Consider the following 16,052-nt stretch of genomic DNA (forward strand, 5'->3'; position numbering starts at 1 on the left):
CCCAAGGTTGCCGTATTCAGGACGTCTGATTTTCTTCTCCGAAATCTGGAAGAATACGAAAACCGGCATGGCCTCAGTCCCAAGGTTGTTGGATTTGGGACGTTGTACCCTAATGCCAATTCTGATAGATGCATCAAATACAATTGCACAAAACAAAAGGTATTAATGTTGTAATATTAAGTTGGTATTGGCCATCCCTCACCTTCAGATGTCTGCAACACAACTGTTTTACTGTAAGGTCCAACACCTGCTGAGTTAAAGGCTTTTACTCTTGCATTGTAGGCACTGTTGAACTGAAGTCCATCTACTGTGCACACAGTTTCTTTGCCAACATACACCTCCTGAAAGTCCAAGTATACTAGCAGTTAGTTCAGAATGTGAATGCATGATCAGGACTACAGTACTTCTGACTTTTATTTCCTTGTTGCACAAATGGTATAGCAATACAAATCACAACCACCAAATAATTAAGAGCATCATCTGCTGACTGAAGCCAAGAAATTACTCGACAATAATTGCATCCAAATGCTTAAAGTATGCATATGACATTTTTGACTGCTGTTTTAAATGGAGGCGTTAACCCATTTTAATTACAGGGCTACGGACCAAGAGCTGGAAAGTGGGATTAGGCTGGATAGCTCCTGGTTGGCCGGCACAGACACGATGAGCCGAAATGGCTTCCTTCTGTGTTGCAAATTTCTATGATGCTATGATTATGTGGTTGTACATTAATGTTGCAAACAATAATTTCTAGACAACCATTTAAAAAAAAATAATTCTCTATTTTTTTTTCCCTCCAGAGTTGTGCTCAATTACAAATGAAGTGCAAAAGTTAATTTCACCCATTCCATTCAGAAACAAAGCAATTTAAACATTAAAAAAACAAAAAAAATCTATTCTGGATCTCTCATGTTCTTACTCCTTCAGATGGGAGGATGGGACAGTCAGATATATGGGATGGAACATCGTTAATGTTGGAAAGTATAATGTTGAAAAGTGTGAGGTTGTGCACTTTGGCAGAAAAAAATCAATCAAAGAGCAAGTTATTATTTAAATGGAGAGAGATTGCAAAGTGCCACAGTACAGCGGGACCTGGGGGTACTTGTGCATGAAACACAAAAGGATAGTATGCAGGTACAGCAAGTGATCAGGAAGGCCAATGGATTCTTGGCCTTTATTGCAAAGGGGATGGAATATAAAAGCAGGGAAGTCTTACTACAGCCAATGATGAGGCCACACCTGGAATACTGCATGCAGTTTTGGTTTCCATATTTACGAAAGGATATACTTGCTTTGGAGGCAGTTCAGAGAAGGTTGATTCCGGGAATGAGGGGGTTGACTTATGAGAAGGTTGGGCCTCTACTCATTGGAATTCAGAAGACTGAGAGGTGATCTTATCAAAACGTATAAGATTATGAGGGGCTTGACAAGGTGGATGCAGAGAGGATGTTTCCACTGATGGGGGAGACTAGAACTAGAGGGCATGATCTTAGAATAAGTGGCCGCCCATTTAAAACTGAGATGGAGAAATCTCTTCTCTCAGAGGGTAAATCTGAGGAATTCGCTGCCTCAGAGAGCTGTGGAAGCTGGGACATTGAATAAATTTAAGACAGAAATAGACAAATAAACGATAAGGTGATAAGGGGTTATGGGGAGCAGGCGGGGAAGTGGAGCGGAGTCCATGATCAGATCAGCCATGATCATATTAAATGGCGGAGCAGGTGCGAGGGGCCGTATGGCCTATTCCTGCTCCTATTTCTTATGTTCTTATGTTTGCGCCCATTCTCGGGCACAAGCCAGAAGCCTGAGGATCACCCAAAACTGGGCCTTGGGGCCCCACTTTAACAAGGATGGGTGAGCTGCCGGCGCCCGACGTGCCTCCAGAGACAGCTCGCTCGTTGACTGGGACAGAATCTGGGACTGCCGCTTGCCAGCAGAGACCCTTGATTAAGTCTTGGGGTGGAGGGAAATGTGCAGAGTGGGGTGGGGGCAAGCACAGCTCGGCATCGACAAGCTCATGGTCTACAGGGCTGTAATAATACCCGCCCTCCTGTATGGCTGAGAGACATGGACCATGTACAGTAGACACCTCAAGTCGCTGGGGAAATACCACCAACGATGTCGCCACAAGATCCTACAAATCCCCTGGGAGGACAGATGCACCAATGTTAGCGTCCTTGACCAGACCAACATCCCCAGCATTGAAGCACTGACCACACCTGACCAGTTCCATTGAGCAGGCCACATAGTCCGCATGCCAGACACGAGACTCCCAAAGCAAGTGCTCTACTCGGAGCTCCTTCACGGCAAGCGAACCCAAGGTGGGCAGCGGAAACGCTACAAGGACACCCTCAAAGCCTCCCTGGTAAAGTGGAACATCCCCACTGACACCTGGGAGTCCCTGGCCAAAGACCGCCCTAAGTAGAGGAAGTGCATCCGGGAGGTCGTTGAGCACCTCGAGTCTCGTCGCCGAAAGCATGCAGAAATCAAGCACAGGCAGCGGAAAAAGCATGCGGCAAACCAGTCCCACCCTCCCCTTCCCTCAACGACTGTCTGTCCCAATTGCGACAGGGACTGTGGCTCTCGTATTGGACTGTTTAGCCACCTAAGGACTCATTTTAAGAGTGGAAACAAGTCTTCCTCGATTCCGAAGGACTGCCTCTGATGATGAGGGCTGTGATGCTGGGAGCTGGGAGGAGCACTCCTGCACCTCTCGCCGTCACAGGAACGAAAGTAAAACAGAAACTTTCTCTACCATTTCATTTTATGGACTGTTGGTTAGGCCGTTGTGGAACAGGAAAAATTAGTCCGAGAATGGACAATGTGTGCTCAGCCTGGTTCTTCATGCATTTTGCAGAAGGGTTCCGAAACAGTTGCGGGACCCTGCTTTACATATTTAAATTGATCCAATGGTGATTTAGCAGCCGCCCAGGAACAGCAGGGACCAATAAGGTTATCGACACAGATCGAGCACAAGACCTCAAGCCCAGAAATTGGTATACGTTGTGCCTATTTTATGCCCGAGAGACAGGAGAATACCAATTTTTACCCGTGAGCTTTTCTAGTGCTCGGTTACATTAAATAAAGTATTCTCTAGGGACCCCGTGACTAATTTTCTCTCCAAGAGAGTAGCCATTTCAAGCTGATGATAGACAAATCGAAATGTTAGTTACAGGTTACATTACACCCACAGCCCATCAGCATGAAAGTCCAATACATTACTATGGATTTCAGTGGGATTTACTTTATTTTAGGGGTTTATTTGCAGTCAGAGTGTTGCCTGGCACAGTCAATATGGTTAATGTGGTGAAATCCACATTGAATGGTTAATAATTGTTGCATTCATAGCAAGTTTACGTAATTGATTACTGGAAATAATACATAGAAGGGCTAAATTTTCATCCATTCATGGTCAGTGTGCAGATAATCTAGTATTACATGTGTAACTACATAGGCTAGTGTGTTATTAGGCTGCAACACAGAGATGTATCACAGCCTTGAAACACAGCCTAGCATTTGTTACTGTATAAAAAGTAGATAAGTTGGAGTTATAGGGGAAGGTTTATTCTGTTTTCAATCAACGTTATTTGCCTGTCGTGGGTTTGATAGTGTGCAGCAATAAATAGTTTTGTAAACAAACCAAGCAATTAGAATTGAAACGACAGAATATTTTATTTTGCTGATATCACAGGGCATGCAACCCTGAATACATTACTTATAATAAATGTTAAAACGAGTGTGATCTTCAAACACATTCAGCTCATAACCTGAAACATTACTATCCAATTAACAGCAGTATGCATAGAGCTATGACGATTTTCTAAATTTGGGGGATAAAGACAGCAAAAAAGCTACCCACTGAGCCATGGCTGATGCTCAGGAGCAAACTACCCAAGATCACTTCGGCCCCATGGAACCATACTCCATACTCACAAGGAATCAACATCTTCAGGAGAAGAGAGAAGGGAGAAAAAAAATAACTGGTGTCAAATTTGCTTTGTCTTTGAGGGACAGAACTGAAATCTGTATACTGTTGTTTTAAGACAACGGGAACTCATGGTGCATGGACATAAACTAATTAGTAATGTGAACTGGGAATCAGCCCAAGGCAAAAGCCCACCAAATGAAAACCCATAATTCCAGAAGATTATAATTGGATGTTTAAAAAGAGAATCAAGTTGATAGATCTAGTTAGTGAATGATCCCGAACGGCTTGGTGAACCTGTCCAGCAGGGGAAGGTTCCTTGGTCTGCTATTTGTTCGTAGTGAACTCAAATGCAATTTTAAAGAACGCATTTATGATTTATTTACAAACAGCAACCAGGAAAAATCTTTCCAGCGAGAGCAGCTGTGACAGATATACCAGGTAGATTCCAGATTCAACCACCAATCCCTGCTCTGAACTCAGCTGAGTTGGTGCCCTTAGGTCAGGCAAGGGAAAAATCAGCCAGCCTTTCCTCTCCTGACAGCTACCCAACGATCCCCGTGGATGGTGGGTGAGGACAGGATCAGGCTCAGCGGTGATGATTCTGTGGTGGAATAGCTAGCTGACTGTCTCTCTGTCCAGACTCATACATGGATGATGACCATGAAGAAAAAAAAAAGACTTGCATTTACATAGCGCCTTTCACAGCATCAGGACATCCCAAAGCGCTTTACAGCCAATTAAGTACTTTTTGAAGTGTAGTCACTGTTGTAATGTAGGAAATGCATCAGCCAATTTGCGCACAGCAAGGTCCCACAAACAGTAATGTGATAATGACCAGATAATCTGTTTTAGTGAGGTTTGTTGAGAGATAAATATTGGCCAGGACACTGGGGAGAACTCCCCTGCTCTTCTTCAAAATAGTTTCATAGGATCTTTTATGTCCATCTGAGAGCGCAGACGGGGCCTCGGTTTAACATCTCATCCGAAAGACGGCACTCCCTCAGCACTGCACTGCAGTGTCAGTCTCGATTATGTGCTCAAGTTTCTGGACTGGGACTGGAACTGGAACTTGGACCCATAACCTTCTGACTCAGAGGCAAGAGTGCTACCCACTGAGCCATGGCTGATGCTCAGGAGCAAACTACCCAAGATCATTTCGGCCCCATGGAACCATACTCCATACTCACAAGGAGTCAACATCTTCAGGAGAAGAGAGGAGAGAGAAAAAAAAAAAATTTCATAGTTTCTTTCAAACATTATGATAAAGGGACTACTTTGCAAACTTTCAAAGACGACACTGCACAAATTCAACGTTCACTGTGAACAATTCAGAAAATAGATTTGTTCTTTTCAGTTGCAAATATATCATGACGAAGTGGAAAGTGAAAGGCTTACTTGAAACTGTCCACCATTTCCATCATCCAGCTCGAGGATGTAGCCTTCAATCGGAGTCTGGTTGAGTGGTGGTGCCTTCCATGCAAGTGTGGCATTGTTGTTGTGAGTACAACATTTCTCCAGTTGTAGTATTGGCACAGGTGGCACTGCAGAAGGAACTAAGCACATCTCAGTCTAACTCTGCCTTTGTACAACAGGATTAATAAAAACCTATAATCAGTTCCCAACTTCACAAAATCTATATTTTTAGAATACGGATATTTGAAATGACACCGAGGGTTTAAGTGGTCAAAAGAATTTATACTATCTTCAACTTTATCCATCTATTAACGACATGGACAAGATGGATAAAGTGGTAACCACACCCTCGACTTTTTAACAACCCAAGGCCTCACACAATAATTTGCCTATTTTTATTTTATTTCTATAAGCATTGAAAAACTAATCATAGTGATAACAAACGAAGAAGTGAATGTACTAAAGCTTAAACAGTTTATCGTCATTGTGATAAAATCACAATAAATCAGTATATGTGTATTGCTGAAAAAAATGGGAATTCAGCCAAGAAATTCAAATGTCTTTCTCAGCAAGGATTAAATGGTTCAGTAACTTTCAACAGGTTAAACAATAGGTGGAAGACATGAGGGACAATTGGTGCATTCTGCTCGTTGTCCTTTGGACCTGAGAATTGCACTGGTCACATCTTGAGAAATGTCGAAATGCATTCACCATTATGTTAGGAGAGAAGGCACCCAACTTGTAACAAGCAAGATTCCACAAAGAGTAGTGAAATGCATGACCAGTTAATTTGCTTAATCGTGGTGCTTGCGGGATGAATGTTTTCAAGGGCATTCCCCATTCTTCTTCCAGTAGTGCTATGGGATCTAGCCAAACAGACAGATACGGCCTCATCTGAAAGGAGGCACCTCCAACAAGGCAGCACACCTTCAATCTACTATACTTAAGTGTTAACCTTCAATTTGTGCTCAAGTCCTGGAGAGGGTTTCAACCAACAACCTTCTGACACAGAAGAGTGCGACACCAACTAAGCTACAGTGACACTCAAATGATCAAACACATGCTTTTTGCTCAATCAATTGTCTGACTTGTGGAAACCCATCACCATGTACAAGTCTCCAAAACACGCTACTGAGTAATTTACACAAATGCAGAGCACTCTCTCCCCATAGGGACTCAAATCATATACTCAAGTCTAGAGAGATTATGCACAGATTAGCAACAGTCAAGGTTGAAGGATCCCTAAAATGTACAGGGATATTGCAAGACTTTCAACAGCTGAAATCCTATAGTTTACCAACAAAGATACCGTACAATTCTGCCTGGTTGTCTAAGTATGATCTGTTACCACATTGGCTTGCAGGATTACCTGCAACCAAATGGGAAGAATCCCCACTCGCATTGACAGGTTTACTCTTCCAGGTCCCAATAATAGGCCAAACTGGCTAGTCAATGATCAGCAGTGTGCTGGAGTACTGAGGACCTGCCTAGTCCAAGTATCGTATTACAGAGTCTGCTACGCAGAGTTGATTCATTTTCAATTTGCCATTGCTGGACATGTCACCATGGAGCCAAATAAACCATAAAGAGACACTACATAGCTCTCCTCCAAGGTGGATAGTCAAGTTAGGTCATGCGCAAGAAATTTGTGCACCTATCTGAAATGCTCAATCTCCAACATTCAATTTGCCTTGATGATGGCATGGACACTTCTGAAACCCCTCGGGAACTAGCTGCCACCTGACTTGCGCTTTTGCCCCTGCCCAAAAGTGGCCTCTCAACCACAGGAAAGCAACAAACACCATCCACAAGAAGGGATAAAATTTAGACCCCAGCACAGAAAGATTAGTATTCCTATTGTTAATTAGGCCAAAGCTCATGGTACTGGATAACAACATCAAATAAGATACAGCAAAGGCCATAGGCTCCGATAACATCCTGGTTGTTGGCTGAAGACTTGTGCTCCAGAATTAGCTGCGCCTCTAGCCAAGCTCTTCCAGTACAGCTACTACACTGGCATCTATCCAACAATGTGGAAACTGCCCAGATATGCCCTGTCCACAAAAAGCAGGACAAATGCAATCCGGCCAATTACCACCCCATCAGTTTACTCTCAATTACCAAAGTGATGGAAGGTGTCGACAAGCGACACTTACTCACCAATACTCAGTGTGGATTCCACCAGGACCTCTCGGCTCTAACCTCATTACAGCCTTGATCCAAATATGGACAAAAGAGCTGAATTCCAGAGGTGAGGCGAGAGTGACTGCCCTCTATATCAAGGCAGCATTTGACTGAGTGTGGCATCAAGGAGCCCTAGTAAAATTGAAGTCAATGGGAATCAGGGGGAAAGCCCTCCACTGGCTGGAGTCCATAACTATCACAAAGGAAAATGATTGTGATTGTTGGAGATTAATCAGCTCAGCCCCTAGATATTGCCGCAGGGGTTCTTCAGGGAAGTGTACTAGGCACAAACATCTTCAGCTACTTCATCAATGACCTTCCCTACATCAAAGCCAGAAGTGGGGATGTTCGCTGATGACTGCACAGTGTTCAGTTCCATTCGCAACTCCTCAGATAATGAAGCAGTCCATGCCTGCATGCAGCAAGGCCTGAACAATATTTAGGCTTGGGCTGATAAGTGACAAGTAACATTCACACCACACAAGTGCCAGGCAATGACTATCTCCAACAAGCGAGAGTCCAACCACCTCTCCTTGATATTCAATGGCATTACCATCCCCGAATCCCCCACCATCAACATCCTGGGTGCCACCATTAACATGAAACTCAACTGGAACAGATATAAATATACTATGGCTACAAGAGCAGGTCAGAGGCTGAGTATTCTCTGGCGAGTGACTCCTCACAGTCTTTGCAGCTCCAAGAACACTCAAGAACCTCGACACTATTCAGGACAAAGCAGCCCGCTTGATTGGCACCACATGCACCACCTTCAACATTCACCACCGACGTACCGTGGCTACAGTGTGTACCATCTACAAGGTGCACTGCAGCAACTCGCCAAGGCTTCTTCGGCAGCACCTCCCAAACCAGCGACCTCTACCGCCTAGAAGGACAGGGCTGCAGGTTCATAGGAACATCATTACCTGCAAGTACCCCTCCAAGTCACACACCATCCTGACTTGGAAATACATCACTATTCCTTCATTGCCGCTGGCTCAAAATCCTGGAACTCCCTACCTAACAACACTGTGGGAGTATCTTCATCACACGGATGCAGCGGTTCAAGGTGATGACTCACCACCACCTTCTCAAGGGCAATTAGGGATGGGCAATAAATGCTGACCTTGCAAGTGTGTTCACATCCCAGGAACAATTTTTTTTTTAAATCAGACCAAAAGCTTTACATAAAACATCAGTGATACACGGCTTCCACTGGTTTTTGTGAATATCTTAAAATTTGTGCTCTCTTGTTAACATTGTTGCAAGACACATGTTGACCATAAATCTCCAACTTTATCTTTAAGAGAAATACAGGGTATTTTGGAAAAAGTATTTGAATCAGGCAGGATGTGATAACTCAAACCTCATGTTTGTAACAAAACATTTACAGGTTCAACACTTTGTGAATCTGAGTGCATCATGTCAAGTTTTTGGCATACGTTGGATAAGTAGGCCAAAAGGCCCCCTTATCCTTGCAAAAATTAATTTAAAGCCATATTGCATTATTGCTTCACTAGTGTTACTTACTTTTCATTTGAATGAAGTCCAGCTGGTGAATTGACTGCAGTAACGGGCCATTGTCGAGCGTCAGGTCAAATTCAGGATTTATTTTGGGTTCTAAGGCTCCTTTAACCCACTGCTCCTGAGACACTTGCACACGCTTGATTAAAGCATCTGAAATCTAGAACCATAACACTTAATATATTTCATTAACTTTTACAGTGAATTTTTTGATTCAAATTTGTTTCAGATAAATGCTCAAATTTGGAATGGGCACAGGATGGGCAGTTCAGTTTATAATCGAAAGAACAATTGGTTTTCTAAGCATAATAATACCTGAACTTTTCAAATCTCCAGTGCAATTTAGAATCATAGAATTATACAATTATACAGCACAGAAGGAGGTCTTTCGGCCATTCATATCTGTGCCGGCTCTTTGGTAGTTATCCAATTAGTCCCACTTCTTTCCCCATAGCCCTGTAAATGTTTTCCCTTCAAGAATTTATCCAATTCCTTTTTGAAAGTTACTAGTGAACTTGCTACCACCACCCTTTCAGGCAGTGCGTACCATATCACAACAAATCAGGGTGTAAAAAAATGTTTCCTCATGTCACCTCTGGTTCTTTTACCAATCACCTTAAATCGGTGTCCTCTAGTTATCGACCCTTCTGCCACTGGAAACTGTTTCTCTTTATTTACTCTATCAAAACCCTTCATATTTTTGAACACGTCTATCAAATCTCCTCTTAACCTTCTTTGCTCTAAGGAGAACAACCCCAGCTTCTCCAGTCTCCCTACATAACTGAAGTTCCTCATCCCTGGTGGCATTCTAGTAAACTTCTTCTGCACTCTCTCCAAAGCAGCGACATCAATGTGAAGTGTGGTGCCCAGAATTGAAAACAATACTCCAGTTGAGGCCTAATCAGTGTTTTATAAAGCTTTAGGACATCTTCCTTGCTTTTGTACTCTATTCCTCTATGAATAAAGCCATTGATATGATGATGTTTTAAAAAACATTTTAAACAGTCTTCTCAACTTGTCCTGTCACCTTCAAAGATCTGTGTATGTACACCTCCATGACTCTCTGTTCCTGCACCCCCTTTAAAATTGTATAATTTAGTCCATATTACATAAAAACATAAGAAATAGGAGCAGCAATAGGCCATTTGGCCCCTTGAGCCTGCTCCACCATTCAATAAGATCATGGCTGATCTGATCTTGACCACAACTCCACTTTCCTGCCCGCTCCCCATAACCCTTGAATCCCTGGTCATTCATTTACTAGGCATTTGTATTTTTAGCATCTATTAAATGATTCAGATAACCATACAAGTGCTTGATGCCTCTTTATTAATAAATGATTGAATAACAGTACAAACATTGTACAGGCATGTTAGTCATTCTAACTAGCAACAAGAGTTTGAAACTGCAGAACAACCAGTGAATACTGCAAAAGCAAAATACTGCTGGAAATCTGAAATAAAAACAGAAAATGCTGGAAATACTCAGCAGGTCAGGCAGCATCTGTGGAGAGAGAAACAGAATTAGCGTTTCAGGTCGGTGAACTTTCATCAGAACTGGAAAATGTTGGAGATGTAATAGATTTTAAGCAATTTAATCCAGTGACTACTCCAGATTGGTGACCATGAAAATATATTGAAAAATAAAAACCATCTTCAGGACACCGAGGACAATTGGCTTTATTCTCCTTAAACATTTATAGGAGAATAACGGCAAAATAATTAGCATTGCATTTGATAACCAGAAGAAACTGCTGTAACGAAAATGGTATGAGGAAGGATCGGAAGTTCACAAACCGTTTAAAATGTTTCACTTGGTATCTCTCCAGGTGGCACATGTGAGACTGAGAATGCACCAAGTGGTTAAAAGGAAGTATGAACCTACAATCTTTCATTCTGAGACAGTACGTGGAACCACAGCAGCTTATATCACAGAAGGAGGCCATTAAATTTTGGACAAAATGGGGCCTTTGGGCCATATTGAATTGGCCAATTTTCTCTCCCATTGACTTCATTTCAAAGGAAAATCGACATGGCTAATTTGATATCACACCATCGGCCAAAGTTACTCGTTGCTAGAGAAATCCAAGATGCCCACTGCTTCTGCTCTCTCCCCACAGCCCTGTGTCTTCCTCTGTTTCAAATATTTATCCAACTTTATTTTAAAAGATGGAATGGCCTCTGCTTCAACCACACCCAGTGTCAAAACTTCCAATAACCTATTGGAGAAAGAAATTTCCCTAACCCTTTTTCTCATTCTTTCAATTACTATTTTAAATTGATTATATTGCATCATCGACCTCCCCTGTCCCAACTTGAGGGTATAGCCTTTCTTTATTCACTCTACCAACATGCTTCACATAATTTCAAAAATATTAACATTTCCTCTGCTTTTGTGGGAAATAGATTATCAACTGTTAGGTATGGAAGAACTCCACAAGACCGAGTACTGTGAGCTAAAACTGATGTGACCTTAGTCTCTAATACAACGCCAGAGTGCCTGAGCAGCATGACAGACAACCTTTTATACTCCCTTGCACAAGGTGTGCAGATGACCCTTGGGTCTCCAACAGTTGCGCCCTCTGGTGGCAAGTCTTACACAGTTACAATGTTTACATACATAACATCAACCTCTCCTCAGAACTAGTTTCCCCATTCCTGGCGTAATCCTGGTGAATCCACACTGTACAATCTGTACGGCTTTAATGTTCTTTCGAGAACGGAGCACCCAAAACTGCACAGTAGTGCTGTGGCCTAACCAATGCTTTGTACAAATGTATTATTTCTTAACTCTTGCATTCTATGCCCCCTGTTTATAAAACTCATTCATACACTGCGACACCATGCTGCTTCTCCGTTGTGATTCAGGCGGAGGATTAGTATTACAAGCTACGTTCCAATAAACCTTCCTTTTGAAATGCATCATGTCACGTTTCTTCTAAAGAATGTTACAAATATAATCGAGCTTTAAAATAAGATACAAATTTATGAGATGTGAACAAATACAAAACTATTGAAAATAGTGTACCTGTAAGAAATAGAGCATAATATATCTTACTGTTTTCCAATGGAGAAAGTTACTTTGGGATTGCTGTTACATAGATACTGAATGCATTTGTCTTGCACTAAAATAGTTTTCTACTCTCTCCATATGTAACTTTGAAATAAATGTTATTGTAAGTAATTTGTTCTTGTTAACAAACGTCTGACAGGCCACTCCACTCAAATATTTATTGCTAAAAAGGAGGATTGTCTACTGTACAATGATAAAAGGTGCATACTGCACACTACATACCTGTAGGAATCCACTGGGATCATTGTCTTTTAATACTTCCAGGCAGTACTCCATGAGGCCGGTCGTCTGGCGAAGTTTCAATGTGCAGTGGCTTATTTGGTCCCGAACGACCTGGAAAGCAGATGTACAATATTTATAACCTAGTTCAACGCATCACATGCGAGTGTTTGGGAAAATAAAATTTGCACATCATAGTGCTTTTCCTTGTTGTCCTGTGGGTCTTGTCTACACAGATCCACATCTGAGTATTTACTAGGAGAGGGAAAGGAAATGTGAGCTGCATAACACTACTGGTATAAAGATCTCACTTACAAACACTTAATATTCATTCAGGACTATGGGAGAAACACTGAATGTGTCAAAGAGACCCCCCCCCCTCCCCCAAGAGAACGAAGACTGTAATGAATAGCCCCTTGTTGATTTGAAAGTGTATAGTGATGCATAGAAGACTGCATATTACGTCGAATGTACACCACAGAAACAGGCTATTCAACGCAACTGGTCCATGTCGGTGTTTATGCTCCACACGAGCCTCCTCCTACCTTTCTACATCTAGCCCCATCAGCACATCCTTATATTGCTTTCTCCCTCATGTGTTTATCTAACATCCCCTTAAATACATCTATGCTATTAGCCTCAACTACTCCTTGTGGTAGCGAGTTCCACATTCTCACCATTCTCTGGGTAAAGAAGTTTCTCCTGAATTCCCCACTGATTCATTAGTGACTATCTTATATTTATTTGGTTTAATTTAACTTAGCCAGAAGAAGCTTTTCTACACCTGTTGAGAGCAGGTTGCTTAGTTCTCTTCTGCCCTGTCTCAAGATCATTGCTTTTTGATTGGCACCTCTTAAATCGTTACTAGTTCTTCATTAACAACCATTCAGTCCTGTGTTCAGTACATAATTGGAATGTCATGTTTAGTTCTATACATCCTATCATCTTGGATTAAAAAGGTTTCTACTTATATTTATCTATTTCACCCCAAGCAAATATTTAACCTGCAAAATACAATATGAACATTTTCAAGTAAAACCCACTTCTTGTAGTCTTCATTTTATAAGTACTACACACAAAATTAAAAATCTTAATGCCCAACATTGGCGGGTGCAGAAGAGATTTACTAGAATTATACCAGGGATGTGGGACTTCAGTTATGTGAAAAGACTAGAGAAGCTGGGATTGTTCTCTTTAGTAGAGGTTTTCAAAATAATGAAGGGTTTTAATAGAATAAATAAGGAGAAACTGGCAGGGAGTCAATAACCAAAGGACACAGATTTAAGATATTTGGCAAAAGAAACAGAGGGGAGATAAGGAGAATTTTTTCTTTTACACACTGAGTTATGATGATCTGAAATGCAATGCATACAAGTGTGGTGAAAGCAGATTCAATAGCAATTTTCAAAGGAGAATTTGATATATACTTAAACAGGAAAATTTTGCAGGGCTGTGGGATAAGAGTGGGGGAGTGGGAATAATTGGATAGCTCTTCCAAGGAGCCGGTGCAGGCATGATGGGCTGAATGGCCTCCTTCTCTGCTGTATGCGTCTATGGTTTTATAACAAGAGTCGTCAATGTTACAATCACCATTTTATCCAGAACTCACCTTTAATTTAAACTCGCGTTCCTTGGTAACCCTGGTAAGCAACTTTGCTTTCTGACGATTTAATGAATCAACAAGGGCATCACATTGTGCCACAAGGCAAGCTTCAAACTCCACACCATTCTCCTGCATAAGAGCAATCAGACGACTGTGAGGGTCAGAAATATCATGTGTCAAACAAATACAGCCTGTTTTCTAATGGTGACTGTATTGGAAAATTATTGGTAAGTTCAATTCAAAATATCTTATTTTGCAAATCGCTCCATTAACAAATTACAAACTTTCTTCACTTAAGATTTTACTATGAATATAGTTTTAGAATTTTTCTTAATTCCACTGTTTGAATTATGTATGATTTCGACAAAAAAATACATTTAAACTAGGCCTAGCAAAATATTTCCAACACCAGAATACCATTCAATGCTGCAGATCAGGGACTGATACAGGTACAAGTTCTCCACACAAGCCCCACTCTGCTTAGAGCCCAATTTGAGCTGTATTGAATACCGAAGTGCTCAACAAAGAGGAGAACATTACAAGGGCTCCTTGTGCCTCTAGCTGCCCAGCTAAAAGGTAATTGGCAGTGAGCCAGGTCGCTTAGCTGAGAAGGCGTTTGGGCTAGGTCGACTTATTACAGGAAAAATGAGGCAGATTTACTGCAAAAATACATTTATGGAAATGTGATTTTGATTTCTACAGTTCTAGGATAATGTGTCTGATATGGTAATAAAAGTAAAAGTAGCACCACTGAAAGCATTTGGTGAAGAAATTGAAGACTAAAGATAAATGAAGGTACACAGTAAAAGAGTTTTTAATATTTAAATAAAAACTGAAGTGTACTTCTATTCAGATTCATTTCACCACTGGCTCATGGTTACTATATTTTGCCTTTGTCTATAAATCTGTGTCGTTTTACTTTAATAAGGCATTTAAAACTTTTTTTCCCTCACTCTCTTTGCTGACTCATCATAGTACTCCTTTCTCCAATTATAGCTCTACCGTTACCAACCCATCAAGGAAAGTAGTTCCACCGCACCTTTTGACCACTATAGATCCTTGAATCAAACCAACACTGTCCAATGCCAGCTTCTCGGTCTACACCCAGTGTACTTAGATCTGGTACTTGTCGAGGTCAATTTGCATTGGTGGACCCATATACAAATATTGCCAGGATCCGAAATTACAAACTAATGGCAACAGATAGGAACTTCAATTCAGTAATGTGAGCTGTTCATTCATTATCCATCCGAGTTATCCAACCTGTTAATCTGCAGCCACATCTTGTCTGAAACGAAGCAACAGTTTTCAAGACAGTGGAAAGTGGGTAATCAGAACCCACTGAATGAAAGCACCACAAGTGTTTTGGCCATTTTCTTTCGACAAAACTCTGTGGTTTCACAAAGCAACCATGCGTGCAATGCCACGAATCTTATAACCAACTTACCTGAATTAGTTGCACCATATTTTTCAATTGCACCAAAAACTCTTTGGCCTCCTTCGCTTTGTCAGACACACCATTTAATGCTTGAGACAGTTGGGCCTACAGTTGAGAAAAATAAAGGTTTGCATTAAGTCAATAGATTCCCATTTACCTCTTGCACAGTCAGAAGGGCTCACTATTTAATCTCACCTTCAAGTTATAGATTTAAGCATCAGGTTGACTCAGCTGGTAAAGCTCTCCTCTCAATCAGAATCCTATGTGGCGGCACCCCCCCACCCCACCCCACAACCTGCATTTAAGAACACAACCAGAGGCTCACGCTTCACCACAGAATCTTAAGGGAGTACTGCGTTGTTAGTGTTTTGTATGCAATAACTGTTAGACTGAGTACTGTTTAACTCCAAGAGGTATGACCTTGGCTCTGCTTTATTAAGGTCCAAAGTGACTAATATACAAAATGGCTGACCTTTTATACGTGCGTGCAGCCCAATGGCCTACATAGAAACATAGAAAATAGGTGGAGTAGGCCATTCGGCCCTTCGAGCCTGCACCACCATTCAATATGATCATGGCTGATCATGCAACTTCAGTACCCTATTCCTGCTTTCTCTCCATACCCCTTGATCCCATTAGCCGTAAGAGCCACATCTAATTCCCTTTTGAAT

The 16,052-nt window shown here is 41.6% G+C and overlaps 1 protein-coding gene across 2 annotated transcripts in view; it reads right to left on the minus strand.

Moving 5' to 3' along the window:
• The window catches only part of LOC139266737 (E3 ubiquitin-protein ligase TRIM9), an 83,853-nt gene that overhangs the window by 33,814 nt on the left and 33,987 nt on the right, over positions 1-16,052 (minus strand). Inside the window, exons 2-7 of one of the 2 annotated variants that reach the window (XM_070884327.1) lie at positions 15,391-15,486; positions 13,950-14,072; positions 12,344-12,454; positions 9,056-9,209; positions 5,324-5,469; positions 203-341 (exon numbers count right to left, since the gene is read on the minus strand). In XM_070884327.1, coding sequence (XP_070740428.1) covers positions 203-341; positions 5,324-5,469; positions 9,056-9,209; positions 12,344-12,454; positions 13,950-14,072; positions 15,391-15,486 — 769 coding nt within the window. Of the gene's footprint in view, positions 1-202; positions 342-5,323; positions 5,482-9,055; positions 9,210-12,343; positions 12,455-13,949; positions 14,073-15,390; positions 15,487-16,052 lie in introns of both variants that reach the window. The other variant, XM_070884326.1, reaches the window with a different exon arrangement.

The sequence above is a fragment of the Pristiophorus japonicus genome, chromosome 7 (assembly GCF_044704955.1).
Source record: "Pristiophorus japonicus isolate sPriJap1 chromosome 7, sPriJap1.hap1, whole genome shotgun sequence".
Classification (NCBI taxonomy): domain Eukaryota; kingdom Metazoa; phylum Chordata; class Chondrichthyes; family Pristiophoridae; genus Pristiophorus; species Pristiophorus japonicus.